The 21,438-nt window shown below is 39.6% G+C and overlaps 1 protein-coding gene across 2 annotated transcripts in view; it reads left to right on the top strand.

The window, feature by feature from the left end:
* Positions 1–14,948, top strand: part of whrnb (whirlin b) — a 96,812-nt gene extending 81,864 nt beyond the window's left edge. The window contains exons 10-12 of one of the 2 annotated variants that reach the window (XM_065963340.1): positions 1,335–1,513; positions 3,755–3,886; positions 9,727–14,948. In XM_065963340.1, the coding sequence (XP_065819412.1) occupies positions 1,335–1,513; positions 3,755–3,886; positions 9,727–9,903 (488 nt within the window). In that variant the 3' untranslated portion in view covers positions 9,904–14,948. The remainder of the gene's footprint in view (positions 1–1,334; positions 1,514–3,754; positions 3,887–9,726) is intronic. The other variant, XM_065963342.1, reaches the window with a different exon arrangement.
* The last annotated feature ends 6,490 nt before the right edge of the window (positions 14,949–21,438 follow it).

Below are 21,438 nucleotides of genomic sequence, written 5' to 3' on the forward strand. Positions count from 1 at the left end.
TAACTTGTACAGACTTGAGATAAACACAGCATATGGCAGAAGCCCCGAGCCACCATTATGTTTGTTGTTTTAAGATTGTTATTGTACTTCACCGTGTCATTCAGAAAGAAATGTGCCTGGTGTTTTTTATTTTAAGTAATGATTCCGAACACACTGCTAATGCCGTGGAATCATAGTATAGATTTAAAACAGCTCATGAACTGACCGCTACAGAGTCAAGACCTGAATGATATAGAGGCAATATGGGATCACCTGGACAGAGAAATAAATAAAAGACAACTTAAATCTAAAGCAGAATGTCTGAAAGAATCCTAATATATCAGAAGATGACTTAAAAACACAAGACAGTCTCCCCAAGAGTTAAAGATGTATAAGTGCATAGGCAGGTCAAACTAACACTGACTTTTAAATACTAAAGACTGAAAAATACTGCCTTTTAATTTTGCAAATATATTTCCTTTATTTTCTTTTCGAATCATAAGAAAGACGCTGAGAAAAGAAATATGTAGGGTCATCAAAACTTTGCTAAAACAACAGAGCTAGTGGTGGTCTAGAGCTTGTGAACAGTAATGTACTTGATGTCAAAATACAATCAGTATTTTAAAAAATAAATAAAAATGTACAGAAACACGATAACTTTTAGTGAGCTGGTTCTTGTTGAAAGTTGTTTTTAGTTCCTTTAATAAGAATTGTTTCAGATCAATTTGATTTGTACGTTTTGGAGCAAATGTCAAACAGTTGGATATTTTCTATTCATATTACCTATAATGAGACCGATCTAAGTTGCGGTAGTTACTTGGATGAAATTCAATTTTAGATTCTACAGATTCAATCAGCATGAACTAGAAACTCAGAGAAAAAAGTAATGCAGTAGTCACTGTAGACCAGTTCTTTTGCAGACTTCTTAAGGATTAATATAGAAATTATTTTTAAGCATAAACAGCATCAACAGAAACAAGAGCAGGGAGAATAAAGGTACACATAATCATTCTTAAATGTGTTGAAATTGTTGTGAAATCTGTTGAAAGTACGGAGACTGAGGTCCTCCAAGCAGACGGGCCCCAGTTCAATCCGACATGTGGCTCCTTGGCTGCATTCCCCACTCTCTCTCCATGATTCCTTACTTTATCCACTCTCCTCTAAAATAACGGCACCCAAAGCTAAAAAATAAAGCTTTAAAGAGTACATTTATATTTAAAGCGGGTTCTAAAAGAACAGTTGTCAGTGCAGCTTAGGTAAACAAGGATCGCTATCAGAGCACACACTCAGCACCTCTTCTTCATGTTTATTTCACCACTTGTGTCTGTACATTAACATCATGTTGATCCATCCAGGAGCCACTCTGTCCCAGCTGTCAGACAGCGGGCAGACTCTGAGTGAGGACAGCGGGGTGGATATAGCCGAGGCAGGGGGCCTCAGTAAGGATGGCAGCCCCCGACCCAGCAAGAACCAGCAGGGCCACCAGGAGCAGCAAGGGGGGGCCCACGCACCCCCCGCAGGGGCCAACAGACAGGTGAGGACCTCACATATTACCATAAATAAATCACTTCAAGTCATGAGATTTAATCTGTTTCTTAATTTAACAAAAACAGATTGCCCCAAGGTGACCCATTCTTACTCAACCACTTTGGACTTTCAATACTTACAAAGTCACAGACTGACATATCATGAAGGGTCATAATTTACAGAACAACCACTTGATCCTTGTCAAGACTGTTTTTCAATCATGATCCGATATTACATATTTCCAATACAGAAGGCACACACGCACACTGAAGGCCCAGTGTGTACAGATTCAACCACCAGAGCAGCCACAATCTACACATCTGTCAGACCACAAACAAACAAAGTCTTTTAATTTACCATTTGAAGAATAACCCATCAGAAATTAGATTTAATCCAAACACATTACATCTAGAAAGGTGCCTCCCCCTGTTCTATCGGCCAATTACAATCAACTATGCTGCTGACTGACATTTCTGACAGCCAATGAAATGATCTAAACATGGCTATGCTACTACTATTAATCCTTCTGGGGGGATATACTAAGTGGATTAATTTAAAATATGAGTGGTTTTCAGAACTGCATTCAGATTATTAATAAATTGATATTCATAACAAGATAGGATATGAGTCATGATTTATTTGAGAAAAAACAGAACAATCTTTGTACAATTAGACATTAAACACCCCCACATAGTTTAAATGGAATGATCCTTGTCCTTGACTGCCTGAGCCTCTCTCGAATGAATCGTCGAAGATTGGACTAAATGTGTTCCCCTTATATCAGAATGTTAAAAAGAGACTGAACAGCTTTGGTCTCGATCACCAGACACCAGACGCACCAGAGAATCAGTTTGTGAGATCGTCTCATCTTGTTTTTCAGCTTCTTATTAAATTTATGGAATTAATTCAGCGAACAGCTGATCAGAGACAAACAAAAGCACTGCACATATGACAATGGGATTAATTATACAACATCAGATTAGGTTCGGCCTCATAAGGCTCATAGCAATAAGCACTTCTCTGTGTGACTGCAGTCCAATCAAACACACACATTTCAAATAGAGAAATGAAGTACTAACCGTCTCAACTAGTTTGTATCAGAAGAGAAAATAATGTTAAAGATAATTAATTACCAACAAACAACACATTGAATTCAAATCAATTAGTTTTGTTATTAAAATCTTTTAATACAATAACTCATTTAGAGATATGGGTTTGTGCTTCTCAACCTGATTGTCTTTTTGGTCAACAAACTGAGACTGAAACCTTTTGTGCCAGAAATTTTACAGACATTTCTTAGCAATAAGTAACTCTCCAAACAAAATACAAGATAATACAGATCAGTGTCCATGAGTTATTTGGGTTAATCTTCTAATTGGAGCACGGGACAATAAGAAATTAAGAGGAGAAATTGGTAGAAACTCAAAAACATTCAAGCAGATTATAATAAATGAGACATAGAGCTCCGACGCTCGGGACACATTTCAGGCACAAACAACAACACAGGGATGATTTTATTTTGCAAAACATTCAAACCTGAAAGTGGAAAACCTCTGCAATGTTTATAGTTGTGTCTACAGTCATTCATGTCATAGTGAAATGGCTGAGCAGTGACGCAAAGATAAGAACACTATGGATTCACACACAGACTCAGAGGGAGCGTTCAAAAGGGTTAAAACGTTTAACGAAGTCCAAGGTTCGGTTCACAGCAAGGGAAAAAACTGTCTACAAACAAATCCAGAGGAAGAGGCTAAAGGCTGGGTCAAAAAACAGGAAGAGATCATACACACTAAGGATATAAGAAAAACGCTAGGACTAGGCACTACCACTATGAACTGACAACATGAAGGAGCACACACTTGGAATAAATACGCAGACAATCAGAGGATAAGGAGACACGGGTAATCAGGACAGGGCTGACACACGAGGCAGGAACATGAGGATGAGTGAAAAACTACAAAATAAAACAGGAAATAAGAAAACATGCGAGAAACAAAAAGCATGACCTAATTAACAGAGCGAACATTGTCAACCAGTACAATGAATCCCAATGTGGGAATGCACTCATTCATTTTTTGAAAGTTGTCTTTGTCGGGAAAACACGGCCCTGCTTGTATAAATAAAATACCATTTAAAAAGGATGGTAAAAAACGGACATAGAAGGTGATCTATGTGGACACATGTCATTTTGACATGACACATGTCATCAGTGCTCTTCCTCCTGACTCCTCTTCTCTTTGTGTTGCAGCAGACTGCCTCGCCGATCCCAGCGACCACGGCAACCCTGGTACGAGTGATGAAGAACGCCAGCACGCTTGGCATCGCTATAGAGGGCGGAGCCAACACGCGTCAACCTCTTCCACGCATCGTCACCATTCAGGTGAAGCAGCAGAATCATCGAGTTTATAGGGACGATTCCTTGATTTATAGGAAATAACCCATTTTTTCTCTGCCAGTGGTTATGGTTTTTACTTTGGAAGTTCCGTCACTCATCTTAAATTGAAAATAATTCAGAGAAAATTCACTTGTGTGTCTTTTCCAGAACGTCCGTCTTCTTTCAGCATCTGATTATCTGCTAACATTTGTTTTGCACTGACAGCTCTCTGAAGCAATCAGTCAGACAAACACAAGTTCTGTGTTTGATATTTCTCTCCGACGTCTTTCACAATCCGTCATGTCCAACGAGACACAAGAAAGCAGAGCAGTACATTTTCATAAGTGTTTTATACATGCGGAGGGCTGGGGGCGATAACATCAGCTAATCACTGAATGAGTTACAGCCTTGGACGCCTCAGGAGTCTGACATGAACATACACGTCACAGACAGACACACACAATTTAGTTTTCTGCTCAGGGCATCCTTTGAGGCTTTTTTTGTGTGACTGTGCAGTGATTTCCATAACAATGACTCCTCTCTCTCCTGTCTCTGTGAGTCTCAGGACGGTGGGTGACAGTGAATGTCAGTCTGTACGCTGATGACCATCACAGTCATTAGGCCGCTCACAAACACAACGTCCCCTACAACCAGGAGGCCATTGTAACATGGGAACATGCACATTTGTCTTATTATGTTCCCATCATTTCATGGGGGTTTTATCAAATAATGCTGAAGTCGTTCTGTTCTGATTGGTTGAACACAGACAGTGGAATCTCTTGTTTGGTGTTGATGGGTAATTTTAGGATCGATATCTGATGAAGGGCGATGGCCCAAAATGTTACAGGTGGTAATATTTCTTTTAAATTCAAATTAATTGGAGCAGCTTCTGGTGTGCAGACTATTTTTTTTCTACCTTTGGATGTTTTTTGTTCAGCAACCCAGTACTTAAGTTTTCGGATGTGTTTTTTTTGTTGTTGATATTTTTGTAATTTAAGGATCAGACCTTTAGAGATTGAGATTGTGACATTTGGTACAGTGCAGATTGGATGCACTATATAAACCAGTTTTGCGTAAAAAAAAAGACTGAACTTATTCTGTCTGTCTTTTTAAATAAAAGATAAGAAGGATAAATACAGAGCAGAAAATACGCCTGCTCTCTTATTCATAGTGTGTGGCCAGGCCTTGTCTTCATCTTGACAAACTTCCCTGAGATCAACAGGTGGTTGGATGTTTGACCAAAAACTGTCAGTGCATGGTGCCAGCAGAAACAAATGGCTGTGTGGTAATGATATTTGTCTTGCCTCCGTTTCCTGCACTGACTAATGCAGTGCCGTACAGATTATTCTGACACATGGTGCATGTAAGTCATCCAATCTCAGATCCTTCATTCTCAAAAACAGCTGACAAACCTTTCTTTTTATTTCATTCCTCTTGAAAATGTCATAATGTCAAGCTTTTGCATTATTGAAAAGAGAACACTGAAGTTCCTTGTGGGATGCTTGAAATCTTTTGATGCATTTCAGATTTCTGAAGAGCAAGCTGCTAATAATGACCTCAGCCTGGTCCCTCTGGCTGTAGGAGCTGCTATGGTGATCAGGCTGGGGTTGATGCCCTGCTCATGGGCACATTAGTGATGGCTGTGGAGAGTGCGTCTGATTCATTACCCTGCTCAGAGTCTGTTGGCCAGTGTGCAGAATAAGAATTCATTAAATTTGGCCTGTACACGGCCTGCAGTGATGTTTTCAGCTGCTGCGCTGTAATTGAATGTCACAGCTAATAAACATGTTTAGCTCTGAGGATTAAATTGAATCAGGCAATTTGTCCTGTTTGTCCTGAGTGATGGAGGAATCAATGGATGGATGGATGGATGGATTAACCGCGTGGCTCTGTTAGACCGCCCAGGAGAAGATGAGAAAAGGTCATGTTACACGCACACACACACACACACACACACACACACACACACACACACACACACACACACACACACACACACACACACACACACACACACACACACACACACACACACACACACACACACACACAAACAAACTCATTGAAACACACAGACTCTAATGACAAATGGCTAATCTCAGTCATCGGCACAAGTTCACACTAATTAGTTTTTTCTTTTGCTACATTTTCCCCTACTGTTAAAACTTCTCAGGTGTATGAGAACCCAGTTAAGCTGCTGGACTTGTTTCAGTTCAAAACTCAGTTTTTTAGACACAAATATGCTTTTAGAGAAGAAGACTTAAACCTTTTTCACACATGGAAATCTTTTGAAAAACTCTGGAGATTTGGCTACCCGGAGGTTTGTGTGAACGCAAACAGCTGCGTTTTTCACGCTGACTTTACACAGAGTTTCTCCAGCCAGACCCCTAGTATTTTATCCGCATAATATCTGAGTGAGCTGATGTCTGAACGCGGCCGAATATACTCCGGAGATTTTCAATTCGAGCTAACAGAAAGAGAATGACGTTTATATAGTGACTGTGCATAAAGTGTCTGCACGCGACCACTACGCTCTCCGTGCACGTAATTAAAAGTCTGCATTCTGTTTTCTGTTCGTCAGTATGTTGTTCTCCTCTCTTTTGTTGATGTTGTCATTCCATTGGATTACACATAGCATTGATATAAAGGCAAATATTCTCATTATAGCGTCGTGTAGCGGACTCTGTTGCTTCGGCCGCTACTTCCACGTTGTTTATTTAGTTCACGTCTTACATCGGGAAATCCCCCCCCCCTCCCCTCTGACAGGGAAAGTCCCCCGCTGTGAGGAGCATATGTGAACGGCTAGGTCGGGAGAATCTCCGGAGAAGTCCTCCTGTAAATATCTAGATATTATCTGTGCATATGTGAAAACGGCTATAGACGTCTTGCTTCATAGTTGAGCCATATCAGCCCCTGATTTGTCTCATATCTGTCATGTGATCCTTTACTGTAAGACAACAAATGTCCTCATTGTTTATAGGAAGTGACAAAACTTCCCAATACAATTAAAAACCCGACACAAGTAAGGAACAATTTAAACCAATGGAGAAAAAATATATTGTAATTAAAACCAGCAGAGGGCCCTATCGAGCGTGCATGGAGAAAGCAAGTGGAGATTCGGAGTTTTAGAATGTGTGTCTGCTCACCTCACATCCACACTCCTACTCACAAACAAGATAAAACAGTGTGCAGATGTCACAAGAGAATAATGAACAACACAAATAAGAAAATCAACATGGCGCAGCAGCATGTAAAATTGAGCCATTCTGACACCAAACCATCAAAAAAAGATGAATGCGATAGACTGGGAAGATGTTTTGATATCCTGCTGGCCACAGAGATATGTGCAGCTGTGTTTTAATCGTTTGTGCTGATGACTAAGATAAGATAAGATAAGATAAGACTTTATTGATCCCCAGATGGGAAGTTCAGGCATTAACAGCTGCACAAAGACAAGTAGCAAGTAGAAAGTACAAAATAAAAAGTTGAATCAGAAAAGATAAGATAAATAATACAAATGAAATAGAACACAACTGGAATATGAAGGAGTTGAGTGAACTATAGAGGACAATAGCTGTAATGACTCAACTGAAAAAACTGTGAAAAAAGATTAGGTGACACAAAGTTGAGAGAATTCAGCATCTCTAAAAACGTTCTGTGCTTCAATGCCAGAAACAAAGACTGCACCTCTGAGAGTTTCACTTTTTGTGTCACACATGTATTTATTTGATTGAGGATTTGTTTAAAATCCAGTTCATTTTAAATATAAATTTCAAAAAGTTTTTTTTTTTGGATACTGTCAAAAATATGCATGTTTTTATTAGTAACTATACGAACTCAAAACTAAAAGGTACTTATAGGAAGGAAATAAGGAAAATAAATATTTTAAATTTTTAAGGTAAGAATTTGAAATAAATGAATCATATTTATTCATAATTTGACTTCTATCACATTTCTTTAAATACATTTAAAAGGTATAAAATATAGTTTACATTATAGTTCATTATTACATCCCTAGCCTAACTGTTACATGGCATTGTCTCCCATATTGCCTAGTGGCCAATTGAGGTATTGCAACAAAATACACCTCTGCAGTGAAAACAAAGGATTTTCCCAAAAGTAATTAACAAAGACAAGACTGTGAAATGTTTGACAGTGAAACTAATATGACAACAGAACTCTATTTGTACTCTTCCTGAATTTTTGATACAGGTCAATGCAGTTTTTATCTTAACCAAAGTTTTCTCAAGCTGAAAGAGGGGAAATTTAAATCCATGTTATCATCACCATGGCAGAAGTGTAAGCTGTGTTTTCTAAGCCCACAGATGTGTTTCCGTTGTGATGCCCAGTGAAGTGTAAACCACTTTTCTTGGCTTGAGGAAAATGTTATAAATATTAAATGTACATGGATGAAACATTGATGAACACAATGAGGTATAATTGGCTTTGTTGGGTCTTACAGTTTATTTTGTCAACAGTTTTGCAGAGATCTCTTTCATAAAGGTGGTTTGAGGGGGAGGATGCTTTTTAGTTGCTGGTTGTTCCCTCAGATGTGAATCTTAAAAGATTCATGCAGAGAACCTGCTTGTTCTGTTTGTTTGGAGCAGCATGCCTAGTAAACACTTTTCTGAAATGGTGATAAGGCAGTGATCGATTTTTTTTATTGTTTAGAGCTGTTTTATATCCCTGTTGTATGATCATCAGATCCTCTCCTTCCTTTAAGGGCAGACCAAATGAAATCGGCTCACTGGTTCAGCTGACTCTCTAGATTAAAGTATGAAAGTGAATGTATTTTTGAATTAGAATTTATTGGCCAATTACAAATAGTAACATCTGCCTGAAACACAGAATCCACCTGTAAAGTTTATATTTGAATTTCTTAGCAAAATAAGTAACTTTTATGCGGCCACTGTTCTGTATTATATCCACATTTCCTGTAAATTCTCAACAAAGTTGACTACAAATTCTCTTGAAACATGCAATGACATCCTTCACTAGCGAGAATGAAAATGGCAGACCTGCGCTAAAGTTTTGTTCTAAGCTGGGGTTGGAGTCCATGGGTGGAGATACCAGGGGAGGGGAGGGTTGTTGTTTTTTTAAACCAGAATCTCTCTGTGATGTCACAAGTTGAGCAAATTTGAAACAGAGCATTTTTCTCTGTGTTGTAAGACTTATGCAGACCACAAACAAAGGACTGGATGGGTTTATTTCACATTTTGTAGGTCTGTAGAAACTCAGGTTACTCAAATATATGTTCAAAAACACTGTACAAGTGGATTTTTCATAATACTGTATGTCCCCTTTGAAGCAACAACATGTCACTTTTCCACCTCTAAATAGTAGTCTCATGTGGCCAGAGTGTGTAGGCAGTCCTAGATGATGAATGCACTGATTCCATTGCCTGACCTAAATCCAATTGAGAACCTATACTGTATGGGACATTATGTATGGGTGCATCCAATGCCACCAAGTATCGTCACAGACTGTCCAAGAGCTCAATGATTCCCTGATCAAGGTCTGGGAGGAGAGCCTCCAGGACACCATCCGCTGACTCATCAGGAGCATAACCAGACAAGTTAGGGAGTGCTTACTGGCACTCTACTGAGTCACATTATGAGATGCTAAAGATTTTCTGAGATATCGAATCCAGCCCTCATTGGGTTAATGATTTTGGTTTCCATTGACAGTTACTTAATTTTGTTGACAACTAATTTTACAATATACAGCAGTAAAGATTTGGTGTGAGATTTAAGTGTTCCCTTACTTTTTTTGAAGAGTGTATTTGAGCACCTTGTACTTGTTCGTATTTGTCCCTGTAACACATTTGTCCCTCCTTCTGTCGACAGAAAGGAGGCTCGGCTCACAACTGTGGCCAGATGAAGGTGGGTCAAGTCATCCTGGAGGTCAATGGCATATCCCTGAGAGGTCGAGAGCATAAAGACGCCGCCCGGATCATCGCCGAGGCCTTCAAGACCAAAGAGAAGGACCACATTGACTTCCTGGTGGTTGAGCCGGGACTCTAGTAGGAGGACTTTGCACTTTATGCAGCTCAGTTTGAAAAGGACACTGTTCGACTGCTCTGAGGGAACTGTGTACCAACTCCATGTGATGATGTGTCATAATCATGGCTCTCACTCTGATTGCAGGCTAAGAAATTAGTGGAAAAAGGACTTGAGTTTTTGCTGATTGCACTCCAGAAAGATTTGCACAATTTTAACCTTGAAACAAATGTTATGTTGGTTATTATCATTTGCCATGAAGGTCATACCTGGGACTAATGTAACATGCATCTCTTTTGACTAATCAGTAAAGCTCTTAGGATTTCACACCCAGAATATTTTGCATGTTTCACCAGGAGTAACGGTAGTCTGCTTTACACACCAAATATTATGAAAACAGCCACCGGCATTGTAGTTTTTTTTATTCTCAAGAAATGATCTGAGGAGGCAGAGCTGCCCTTGAGGCAGACACAGACGGATTTCCCACCCGCAATAAACACCGTGCTTAACAGAGGCCATGCATGTGACGTCATGATAGGCAGAATTGTCTGTGGTTACACCCACTGAGTGGCAGAAAACACATACTGAGAGGCAGCATCAACGTTCAGCCTGAATGCTGCACAAAAAACAAAAAAAACTTCAAAACTCTGAGAGAGGTGTTGCTTGCGTACTTCCCTGGCTCTGCAGGTGTATTTCAGTCTGGACATCTGATTTCTGGCCTCATGATAACGTCCACAGACCTCTGCGTCCTTGGGGAGCTCCATCGAGTCCTACTTCTCCTAATTTAAGCAAATATTTGTCTGTTTTAATCTGTTTTTGTTGTTCCCCCTTCTGAAGGCAGCTATGTTGCAGGATGTTTAGTCCGACCGAGGGGTTGTGTCCGGGTGGAAAAGTGACGTCAGCGCATCCCATCTATAAACTTTTTCTAGCATAAACTTAGCATTTGCAAGCTCTCATCTACATATGCTCACTTCTGGCCAGAAAAAAAGATGATGACAATCTACAGGTAAAACTGAAGAGTTACAGCATGACACCTGAGTGACAGAATAATTCACAGAGGACCTAAGACAAACATATTTTGAAAAAAGCAAAGTCATAGTGAAGAACCCTGATTTGTGTTGATGCATCATATCGCGTCCAAACGAATGACCAAACGAGTGTCCCGTTATTTTGCCTTTTTAGATTATTTATAAAGACAATCCGGAGAATTTAAGTCTTTGACTTAACAAATACAATCATATCATCAATCACTAATGGATATAAACGTATCAATCATTTAATCCCAGAGAGATTGATCTATATATAACAGCTTCTTCATTTTAACCAAAGGATTTTCAGAGCATATATGTTTAATTCATCACAGTCATTTTCTATATGTGCATTTTGCAACGTCTCTTCAGTATTTAAAGAGGATTGCCACATGTAACAAAACACTTTACCACAAACATTAACAGTATGATAGTTTGTATATATTGTAGAGTACTGATAGACCTGACATGAAATGATTCTCTATAACTTTTTTATAATATCAAATACTTTACAGTAGAGGAATATTTCATATTTTCAGAATATTATACTACACCACTCATATTTTATCTTCCCAATAACTTTAAGTGCAGCATGTGCGCAGCTCTACACATCACTGAAGCTCTCTTATGAGTTATAGCACCATGTCCTGCATGGTCTGGGACTCAGTGATGGATCAGAGAGCCGCTAATGCACTGCACACAAACAGTCATCAGACTGGATTTTGCTGTTATACTTACTGAGGTGTTCACAAACTGTGAGAGGCAGAAGTAGAAAGTCAGGAGGTTATTCAGGTTTGTATAAAAAAGGAAAGCCATAATTATTACCGATTCAGACCAAGAAAGCTGTCTGAACACCTGTGGTTAAGGATCCCACAGGTCCTGAGTGTTTATGAGGTTCATATATCTAAAACTAATACAGCACTCTTTATTATAACAGGCCTGCAGAAAACACACCCACATTTAGTGCCTGTTTTGTTTCTGTCAAACCTCCCTCAAATTAAATGTTCAGTGCATCATACCAACATATAAAAAAAAAGGTATAACGGCCAGTTCTCCATTCCAAGTTGTCAAAATTGGTGTGATGCTTTATGAATCCCTCCAGCATTGATTCTGCACGCTGTCCTCCACCTTATTGTTTTCATTCACTGTTAAAGTCGGTTGACATAGAATAAAGGGCGTGAATGTCTTGGTAGTCCGACACGGACAAAAGGTTTAACAAACAGTCAGGGTTGACTTCTTTTCAAATATGTTATTTTGAAGCCAGCGTTGGTTTTGGGCGCTGGTTGTTTTTAGCAGTTAGTTTACATGAACCATGTGCAGAGGCTAGAGTCCATCGAGTGAGCAGCCCAGGTTTGACTGCGACCCTCTGCTTCTTTTCCACGTTATTACCCACTCTCTCTCTCTTTCCTCGATTCCCTAATCTATCTGCTGTCCTGTCTAAATAAAGGCAAAAGCGACACCAAAAATACATTTCTACAATGAAAAAGTTACAGTACCGTTTACAACTGTATGTAAGTTATGTTTATATAATCCATAAGTTATTTTTTAAACTCATAACTTCCATCCCATCCTTCCATTATCTATACTGCTTTTCCTATTCGGGGTCATAGGGGGGCTTGAGCTGTTCCCAGCTGTCATTGGGCGAGAGGCAGGGTCAGTGGTGTAGTGCAGGATATACACGGGTATAAGGAGTATGCCCACTTATTTGTCAGTCTATAGGGTATACCCACTTCTAAATCTCCTCTGATTCACACCAATGATTGATTAACAATATCCATGGTATGCTGCAATTTTTTTCCTAGGATGGTGAAGGGATGACTTTCCCTACTCCGTCTCTAATTGGCTCATACAAACTAACTAAATATTCAAAACAGATACAGAGGTAAAAACAAGAATGTAGTGGAAAATATAACGTCATACTGGCTGGGTCCATATTGAAATTAAGTTGTGTTAGTGCAACACCAAAGAGTCCCTTTAAAATGATTTTTTTATGGTCGGTTTACAAAAACACTTTTTACATACAGATTATTTCTCACTTTTTATAATTGCAGCATGATTTTTGCACCTTTTTTAATGGTAACCTTGGTAACCATGGTCTCCTAAATTAAAGCACTTTTACTGATTTAGCAGGAGCTGACAGCTGAGCGATATTACCTTTGATGATTTTGACTATTTTATGTCAGAGATAATGTAGAGGGAGCAGGTTGTTATCACTCAGTGGATCCCCAACAGGGTGAGCAGGACCCTGACATGAACCTGAAGGGTCTTGATCAACCTGAAGGGGTTCCTCAGCGATAACAACCCACCTCGCTATGCATTATCCAGCTCATCACACTGCTACTTAGAAAATCAATCATTTCAAACCAAATTATTATTTCATTACAAAAACCTATTCTGCTCAGCATAATGGTCCATTGGAATCTAGAGTTAGATTAGATAGAGTCACATTAAACGGAACAGTTCCACTGATTATTAAGTAAGACCCAATGTGAAGCAAGGTGAACGCATTCACCCACCTGATTGGGTTCGATTTTTCATCTTTAAACACCATTATATCCCATAGCCCGTTCCAGGGTTTACATCATGGGCCATCTTCAGTATTGTAGGTTTCTCTGTCACAGTGTACAGTTTCTATGTCTTTTATCCGTCTTTCGCCCTAGTTATCCTCTCCTTTCTCCTTTTCCCGCTGTAAACAGAACAATGTCATATTGTAGATTGATATGATTACAGTCAGTCCTCCTGAGTCTGTGATTAGAGCTGCGTCATTATCAGCTAAATGCTTTTCTCAGTAATGGTTTGTTCTCCTATTTTTTTTCTTTTTCTTTTGCCTTTATTAGATGGAACCATGGATAAAGAAGGGAATCAGAGAGAGAGAGAGAGAGAGACGGTGTGTGGGCAATGACAAGTAGGGAAAGAGACCCCAGACTTGAACCGGGCCACCCTATTGGAGGACTCTAACCTCTGTGCATGGAGCGTAACCTATCCACTAGGAACCCTGCACCCTGTTTGTTTTCCTTAATAGCTGTGGCCTATTGAGGGATAACTAGGGAGACTGTTGCTATGGTAATTGGCCAATCAGAGTCAAGTATTCAACACAGCAGGGTAATAAAATGTCATAATTTAATTTTGCAGACACTTTTTTTTTTTAACCAAATGTTCATCAAAGGCAAGGATTAAGACAGAAGGGAAAACAGGAAAGTGCCAAAAACAGCTCCAATTGGACACGGGTACTGACAGGTACTGACAGGTAGTACACAGGGTGTATAGAAGCAGACCGTTTTATTATTCAACCTCTGCTGTAGAGAAAAGAGCCAAACAGTAAGTGTTATGTGTGGATTTTATTTGGTTTCTTCCTTCAAATTTTTTTCTTCTGTCCCATAAAGAGCTGATACATATTTTAATATTTAACCTGTCACATCTGAAACATGATCCAAAGTTACACCCTAGAGCCAAGAAATCTGAATTGAGAAAAACTAATCCATGCTGTCAGAAATGTATTTTCCGGCTGATTCTATTTCTATTGGTTATATTCTATTTTTTTAATGCAATGATATAATGGTACTGCAGTGATGTAATAATGATGATGAGAGAAATGTAGGAGTTTGGTGATGAGATGTGTGAATAATGAAACACTGAGAGAATACTGTGTTGTTTAAATGATGTATATACATGAGATGATTTTTTTGTTTTCTTATGGAGGAAAACTGTGCAAATATTATATATCTTGTACAGCAAAGGCACTTAGATTTATAGAGATGTATATATATATATTAAATGGTCAGATGTTAAAGGATTTTGTTAAACACTATTATGTAACCCCCTCGTGGCTGATGTAACTGCTAACATCTCTCCTGTGTTTCTTTTCCCGTGTCCTCTCACAGCTGTCGCACCACAGAAAACACTTCAGAACGAGTCACTTTTCTCTCATTGGTTCTTACAATCTATTTTTTTTTTCAACTGGCGAAAAAGAGTGAAATACTTCAACATATCCCCAAAGCAGATTTCCTGAAGACACAAATAAAAAAGTCTGATAAAACCAAAGTATAATGTACCTTTCATGATGTACATCTCGGGGAAAGACATGAGCTGACAAGAAGTTATTTTGAGGTTTTTTCTTGTTGGAATACTTTTTAGATGTTTGGGATCTGTGTCCGCTGAGGACGCTTTCTGTGCTGGCAGCGTCTTGTTTAACAAAGTTATAGAAACCTGGAAAATAATCTTTAAAAAGGAAGAAAACTCTACTTACACATGAGCAGGACAATATTATCCAAGAGCTAAAACCAACCTCCTGTGTTGAAAAATGAAGCAAATGGGGAAGTACAAAAAACTGCAGTTCTTCAGGTGTCCACTTGAGGCTGGCTCCAGAAGCACCAGAAAGGAGAAATCAGTAGATCATCTTCTGAGGACTATGTAGTCTTCTCAGACTGATACCCCCATCGCTAAAGACGGGATACAAATTCACTCTCATTTACAGAACCAATGTTTCCTTGGTCCCCCCGACTGGCAATAAAAAGCTTGAAATTAAAAAAAAAAAAAAAAAAAAGCACCAGGAGTCTAATACACACCCAGAAGAAATTAACATGCTGCCTGATTAGTTCTTGTTCTTATCAGCACACACTGTACTTATGCGTTTTAATTTTATGAAGGATAAGTGTTATTCTCAACAGACCTGAGTCTAACCTGATTGACAGACGGGAGTGATGCATGGTTTGTCAAAGGGCTTAAAACCCGCCTCAGCTCTAACTATTAACCTGTCGTTAGGTTGACTGAAAGTTAGGTTGAGACAACATTTGCAGCATGACGACCGCTGAAGACAGTTCTTCCAAAGCCCCCTGCAGTAACAGAGTGGTAACTTCACTTCACTTCATCTATGGCTAAGACTCGCCTGCTTTGACTGCCTTTTTTGTTGGGGGCGCCAACATTGTCACAAAATAAAAGCTCGAAATGACATTGCTATCAAATTTGAGTCTGTCACTTTATAGAGCTTTCAAATTTATTTCCATCACCAAATATTGAGTTAGTAGTGAGTTCATGAAATCAAAAAGGTGGAATGATACTTAAAGAGGTTTTTGTCTCAGGGGTCCTTAACATGTTGTTCAACTCTGCTTCTGACTGTATTCTACTAAATAATAATAATAATGTGATATTTAAGGAGGAAAGCAACTTCAGCAGCAATTGCTGTTCTTAGTTTCATACCCGACTAGGCTGCTTTAATTCTGGACTTTGAAATCGTGACTTCAGTGAAAAGGCTAATCATTCCAGTTGTACACATTTCTTTTTTTGTTAAACAAGTGTATTTGCCTGTGAAACTAATGGGAAACATTTATTTCTCTGTACAGCAGTGAGGGGTATCAGTGGCGTTTCTGCTCCATCACTGCTTTAAAGTGCAACACATACGCAGTTTTAAAGGAGCACGACAGTCTAATTTATATGGATTTGGCTTTCTTCCCTTCTTCCATTAGCAGCCTGCTGAGTTCACCAAATGCTGCAGAACCCAAAGGACTGAATCTGGAAGAGACGACAGCAGCTGTGTGCTGCTCTGTATCAGACTCTGCTGAACCAACTCTACGTCCCCATTCCTGAAGCAAAAGAGATGAGATTTATGACTCTGCTTTCAAAGGTTTTGTCTTTATTATATACCAGAAGACTTCAAAACTGTTAGACGTTAGAATGCTACAGTGTTGCAAACCATATCTAAAGACATGTTTGTCACAGACTTTATGATTTTGCAAAGACGTAGTATCTTGAAGGCTCACTAGATTTTTTTAGGTTGCACTCACATATGAAGTTAAGGGGAAGTTGCAACATTGTTGCATTATTCATTTGGTTCTGTTTGCTTTCCCACTGCACTCTGTCAAGCGCACCGAAGCCTGTCAAATGTCGCCATCAGACACTAGATGGGGCTGTGGCTCCAGTCAGTGCCCACTGCAATGCGGCCTAATGCTGCACTATGACCCGAAAGTAAACAACAGGGAAGTTGAAGAATGGTATCCAGTAGCGAGGCGTAGGTGAGCCACGCTCAGCAAACGTATTTGACATTGTTTATAGTTGGCCAAATTCAACCCACAATGCACTGCTTTTTGGTTCACTTTCCTTGTTTGGTCCAGATCGCAATTCTCACCTACGGCTAACCAAACTTGGATGCAAACAGGGATCCACTTTTTCATTCGGACCAAAGTTCGGTTCTTTGCTGCACACCAGAGTTTGTTTGAGCATTCAGACCGACCCAAACCAAACAAAATATCTAACAAATTACACCAGATTTAGTTTCAAACTGACCAAAGACTTGAGGTGTAAATGCACCCTTTTATTTTTTATTTTTTTGCTATATTTTTTTTGTATTAAATGCACCATTACTGTGAGTGTAGTGCTTGATGTTTCCCCTTTCCCTCCCTCTTCACTCTCTTCTCATCTGGCTGAATATGCAATCAACACACCTGCCAGCCATCAAGCAATCACCTGTTCCTTGAAGAACCCTGCAATGATGCCAGATGTGCCTTTCACAGAACTTCAATCTGCCAGCACACCTCACATCACTTACACACCCTGCCAGATAGCAGCCTTCCCCACAGATCACTTCCCAACTCCCCAGCCATGGACCCCCACCAACTGCCCTTCACTAACCCCCCTGACAGCTTTTTAATAAAATACTTTTAACACCTTAACTGTTGTTGGTCTGCACCTGGTTCTGCTGAAAAACTGACTGGATTTTTCACCATATTTTAATTTATTCAACATTTAAAGCAACAATATGTAACTTTTGATCTTAAAGTACAAAAACTTTCAACAGGGAGAACTGCGTCAAACTTTGACAGCGGGCCGAGGTTCCCTCAAGACCGGTACTGCTTTATGGCACTAGTTCACACAGCAGCCTGCAGCAACAAAGCAGCTAGTTAGCCCATCTCCGTACTGTTTGATACAATGGCTGAGGCTAAGAGACAGAAGAGGATGGGGATTCATGCACAGCCTGCTCCGACCTCCACCTCAAGGCAGTGTGGACAACAGGAACGTGAGGAATACAAAGGAAAAATCCTTCCTCCATATTATCCCCTATGCTCCCTATGAGCTAACACTTGTTATTAATTGGCGCTATACAAATAATGATTGATTGATTGATTGATTGATTGATTGATTGATTGATGATCGTGAAAAGTGAAGTCTGAGCGAAAAATTCTGGTGTTGGCACTGACACATACTGCTCCTCTGGAAAATATCAGGAGTTTTTCAGGAGTTAGAAGTGTGAAAGCCCTATATGTGAATACACTCTGTTTAACAAAGGTGTAGTTGCACACATAGGTCTTTGATGGGTGCCAGAGTGCACCAAACTGAATTCCTCTATAATGCTGTTTTAAAGGCTTTAAAGGGTTTTTGATATTTTGAGTTTATTCTGGGGATTTGGACCTCATCTTTATTGACATTTTGATGCTTTTCTTTTAGGTTTAATCTCAACATTTCAACTTTATGGCTGACATTCTGACTTTTCAACATTTTGATTTGGTTATTGACATTTAAAACAAAATGAACAAGATAGAAATCCTTATTTGCCTTGGTTTTTTTCGTATGCAGTCCTGATCCACAACATTAGAATTCATGACATTTAGAGTTAATTCTCAACATTTTGTCTTTCTTCTTGAATTCAACAGAAAACATCAAATCTCACTCGTTTTTGAAGGCCTGCTACAACCCTACATTAACTGAACACACTTATAAAATCGTAGAGTGGAAAAGCAGCAGCAGACTCTACGGCGAAAGCTCAGTATCTTAACAGCACTCACTTGAATGGACTCATTTGTTAATGCACCAGAGAGCGCACACCTCAGAGGGGAGGAGGGGGGGTTATAGCCTGTATATACCTGACAAGATGTTCCCATTATATAAGTGCATGTTATCCCACACTGTGTGATCAAACATGCATTTGTCTGTTCTGGGCTTTGTCTTTGGAAAACATTGGTTTCCATAGCATTAATATGACTCACATTGTTATTCAGCGCTCTGCCTGCAGCCTTGAACGGATGGCAACGTTGCCTAAACAGAGCTTTTACAGCAGAACAATAGTCCCACAAGACCTCTGCAAGGATATGCAATGATGTTGCAGCTCTATCTGGAATGATGAGTGTTCCCTGCAGGTAGTGTAAAGGTCAGTGCGGATTTGACGTTGACTTCTCCACTCCACCGCTCTGGTTCACATGCAGACAGCTCTTTGCTTTTATAATTCTTACTTTTTCATTAACCTGAAAAATCCTGCTGATCAAAAAATATACAGCTTTCATAGGAAGTGATTCTAAAAATAGTCTCTCCATCTCTGCTGTGTTCAAATGCTTCAAAGCTCTTATACGGAAAGAGTGTCATTTCATTTGTCCCACGCTTTCAACTGCCCTCATCTTTGTTTGGCAAAGGCTCCCTCCAGTGGCTCCACGAGGAACGACTCTGTGTTTGGACTGTTACTTAACCAGCTTCATCACATTAAAAGTCAAGGAATGTCTGAGTGTAGTTTATCATCATCAGACACCCTGACTTCTGATGACTAAGTGGTGGGTTGTGTTTGTTTTAAATATAATTATAAAATGTGTGTTACGTTATTTTATTATACTGAGTTTGTCTTCTTTTTTTCCGAAATGTTTTTTTTTCCTTTAAAAATAAATAATAGGGTGCATTAACCGTCGGAACACCAAACTCGACATCTTTAGTATGGAGCCGTCTGTCATCTCCAAATCCTCCTTCTCAGCTGCTGCAGACCCCTCAGGTATCTCCAATTCTTCTTTCTTCTCAGCTGCTGCAGACCCACTCAACATCACCCTCTCTGCAGACCCAGACCCCAACAACATCACCCTCACAGCTGTCGATGATCAACACCACATCTCCACAAACAGCTGAGGTGTTACAGGAGGATGAGTGAGCTGTACAGAACCCATCACTTGACTTTTATGGTGTGAAAACAGTTATGTATCATCTGCACCACATAGCATTGTTTGAACTATTGGTGAAACATGGAGAAATGTGTTATGGATGTCAGTATCCTAGCCAGAAGCAACATGATTGTCTCCAAAAGGTCTCTACATATTTTTATTGTAGGACCTTCAGGGACATCAGACAACACCTGTGGAATGATCTCTTTCTACCATCCATTCTGTATTTTTTAAGAATCAATTTCATTCCTAACACCACGTTGGCTGTGACGGAAATTTCCAAGAATATTCCTGAGGATCTGGATCAATCACCTGATGACATTTCTGAAAAACGTGTCGAAAGATAAAACTGAATGTGTTGACAACACTGTGACATATGCTCAACTGTGCATGGCGTACAACATCTGAAAAGTATTAGATGAGGATGAATGTGTGCTGACTTGATTGACAGAGAAAAACAACGACCAAAAAACCCCAAATGTGTTCAAAGTAACTTAGTAATAGTAACTATTCCGACCTATGATTCCGACCCATCACATCCTATCTGGGTCTTGCTAGCGTGTGTAAAAGGCGTTGGGCCAGTGCTTCCGTTGAGCCCTGAGTTTGATTGTACATAAACAGCAAACTGTACAACTTACCGGAGCCCCGTCGTTCTCCCTCGCAGTCATCTTTGAGCGTCAATCAGGTTTAAATTTTCGAGTCGCTTTTTGCATGGATCACAATGACTGACAGACCGCGCTCTGATTGGCCAGAAGTCCGTTCGATTGCATTCAGGCTCAAATGCCTATCCTGTCCTGGGTAGCCCGGATGTTGCGAATTTTGTGAATTTTTCAACTTGAATATTTGGATCTGAATTTGACCAGTTGAATTTTTTCAACTTGAATTTGAGTAACCTGAATCTTTTTATTGTTGAAATTATGACTCTTGAATTTTTGGATCTGAATTATAAATTGTTGAATTCAGGACAAATACATTCAGATACATTGTTTTCAAAGTAAAATATTTCAATTCTATAAATTCAGTGGTGTTTAAATTTCAGTATTTAACATTCAGTGGCTGTTAAAGTTCAAATAATCATGTCTCTTATTTGCTTCCATAGTTATACCCTTGTTAGTGCGATAGGCATAGCACTTTGGGACCCCTGAAACTAACTGTGATATAATCTTCCTCTGGAAGTCTACATGTCACCATCTTTTATTTCAATGCTGTCAAATCTCCTAGGTATGAACCTAGGGGAGGGACCCAGTCATCATTCTTGGATGTAAAAACAACACTTGCAATACAACACACGCTCCTGCAAATTATCCGAGTCATACATCATGAGTCGGGCATGAGCCACTGTCATAGCCCCTATGAACACATTCACATCGGGTACTTTTGACCCCTTACCATCAGCATGTCGTCACTGCAACATCACCATCTCATCTCAAATGAGACAAAACTGTTCACATCATAAAAATCACTGACCATTAGTTGTAGAAGTCTGTCCGGTTTGGTTCACATGAAGGCATGTCAGTCCTCATGCTGAATTTCCCCCACAGCGAGTTAAAGAGAAGTTTTTTTCAACTCCTAGCTGTCTTGTTGACACAGATTTTCACAGGATCAAGCCCAATGCCCTCTTTTAC

Source organism: Labrus bergylta, chromosome 2 (assembly GCF_963930695.1).
Source record: "Labrus bergylta chromosome 2, fLabBer1.1, whole genome shotgun sequence".
NCBI classification, from domain to species: domain Eukaryota; kingdom Metazoa; phylum Chordata; class Actinopteri; order Labriformes; family Labridae; genus Labrus; species Labrus bergylta.